Source organism: Etheostoma spectabile, chromosome 9 (genome assembly GCF_008692095.1).
Source record: "Etheostoma spectabile isolate EspeVRDwgs_2016 chromosome 9, UIUC_Espe_1.0, whole genome shotgun sequence".
Taxonomy (NCBI): domain Eukaryota; kingdom Metazoa; phylum Chordata; class Actinopteri; order Perciformes; family Percidae; genus Etheostoma; species Etheostoma spectabile.
The window spans coordinates 15330768-15333138 of NC_045741.1; the positions used below are offsets into that span (position 1 = coordinate 15330768).

Consider the following 2371-nt stretch of genomic DNA (forward strand, 5'->3'; position numbering starts at 1 on the left):
TGTTATTTTAGGTTACATATTTTGAACAATTACAAGTGCCGTGAACTACTGTAGCTGTTGGAAATATCAGTACGTCACATCAAAATGATTATCATCATCATGCTGCCTTCTTGTTCCAATTTTACCATTTTGTCCAGCATCTACTATATAACCAGCCTTTAATATATTTTTTCCCATGATAACTGGTAGATTACGTTTTGTTTACCCGTTTTTTACTTTGTTCAATAATTACCTAGTTGACTAGACTTGACAAGATCTATTTTTTATAGACCTATTGGGATAAAAAAAGATGTTCTTCTTTTTATTGTTTGTCTATGAAGGGCTCTAAGATGTGTTGTGATAAAGTGCTGTATACATAAACTGTGACACACCAAATGACTAAAGGAAAAAAGAAATTAAATATTTATTGCTAATAGCATGTTTTGTATAACATGTCAAGACTTTAGAGGTTTTGTGGTGAATTTTTCCTCTAGATTCAAATACTGTATTCCTTCAATGAGTCCTTTAGTGTTGAACATGATTGTGTAACAGTTGTTAAAATGTATAGAGACAAACATGAACATTTCAGGTGACTTTAATAATCACTTCGGGCTTCATTGAGGAAAACAATCTCTAGATTATCTTGATGATTAGGGCAACACGCACAATGTTCTTCTATTCAGACACTGGATGGCACCATCTCCCTGCAAACAGACAAGGGAACCAAAGTGACACCCAGTGAAGGAAACCATATGTCTAGAAAAAAATGGCTGGTGCATAACCAATATTCACCAGCCACTGCCCAAGCTAAAGGGACATTAAGGTTAAAAAAACCTGAGAGTTTGCTACCAAATGGCTGGTAGAATATGAAAACCAGTTCCAGCCAAATCTTTCCAGCGTCGTGCTGTTTATTTTCCTGCCCTGGCAACATCCAGTTAGCACTGATTTTGAAATATTACCATTGACTACTAGAGTGGGGAACATTATAAATAACTGGAATGGAGAGACACAAGATAGAAAGAAAGAAAAAAGTTGGGAAAAGTTAAAAAATAAAACACATTTCTTTTGGGGTGTTAAAAAGTGCTCTATGAACGGAACTAAAATAAGAAATCTGTAGAACAGGGAGCAGTCCCAAGAGGACCAACCAAGAGAAGAATCTGAGAGAAATTGGAACTTTACTGCCATTGTGTCCTTCTTTAAATCTTCTTTCCTTTCTCATCCCTTTAGCTACCATGTGGAGGCAGTACATGGGGGGGAAAACAACAGGTGAATGGACTGCTGATGCATGAGACAACTGAACTCTGAACAAATTTTCTGACAATTAGATCATCCTTTCATAATCAGCAAAGCAATGTGGACAGAGAGAGTAAACAAAAAAGAAGGGATATGGTTAGTCTTGGTATAGCAAAGCTACAGCCACTGAGCCGCTTAGAGCTCAAAATGACATATGTCAACGTCAATGTCTTTCAAATTCATTTAGCTGACAGTCAATGGCTGTTTTGCTTCCTATACAAGAGTATATACAGTAATTTGTATGTACATGCAAAATGTACATGCAAAATATGAAACAGAGAAAAAGAAAAGAGGAAAAGAAGCAGGTGTTAGCTCTTTAAAAACTACAGTACTGAACAAATGCTACTGTTGTGGTTGGAGAAGACGATGCTGGCACCTACCTGCACTATATCCTCCCTGCTCATCCTGACCATAATTGTGAGAAGGACGCGTTGGTCCGTAGGCAGAGGGGTCCTGAAGGTAGTTACCCAAGCCTATCAGGGAGATGAGGAGACCAGGTTGACTGAACCCAGATACTGCTGGCTGACTACTTTACATGGTTCCCCCCTTACTGAGCTAACAGAGCTGCACATATATACTTATTTTCTGCGTCTGCACTATGCTTGGAGAGGCATCACTGCTCAGGTTCATCTGGAAGTCAAAACAAAATGGAGTGTGAGAGTGTGGGCTATCACTAGCACGCCTGCCTTTTTCAAAATCATGCCAGCCTGGTCTCATGAAATTTTGTGAAATGTTTATGATATGCTAAGATGCAAGTAACGTGACAAGTATGTTTTCTTCCAAGAAAATATTAAGAAAAAAGAAGCAACCAGAACAACACCAGCGTTTTTGCATGTTTTAGTCCATGAAATAAGACACATGGTCACATTGCTGCCAAACAACTACAAAAGAATGCCATAAATTTCTAGACTGATTTTCTATCTTTCAAGACGCCATCTGCTTCCATTAATTTAGTATGCTGTGACAATCAACTTGAAATGGACTTGACTAATCTTTGTTTCACATTTCCATCAATGTTTTGTATTCTCGCGTTGTAAGTACTGACCATTTTCAACATTTTACATTACTTTCATAATCAAGTTCTGTGTAGCACAATGTC

General features: G+C 37.7%; 1 protein-coding gene across 5 annotated transcripts in view; it reads right to left on the minus strand.

Moving 5' to 3' along the window:
- The window catches only part of dazap1 (DAZ associated protein 1), a 19578-nt gene that overhangs the window by 1040 nt on the left and 16167 nt on the right, over positions 1 to 2371 (minus strand). For 3 of the 5 annotated variants that reach the window (XM_032525706.1, XM_032525707.1, XM_032525704.1), the window contains exon 12: positions 1653 to 1745. The exons of the other annotated variants lie outside the window; for them this stretch is intronic. In XM_032525706.1, coding sequence (XP_032381597.1) covers positions 1653 to 1745 — 93 coding nt within the window. The remainder of the gene's footprint in view (positions 1 to 1652; positions 1746 to 2371) is intronic. 5 annotated transcript variants of the gene reach the window in all.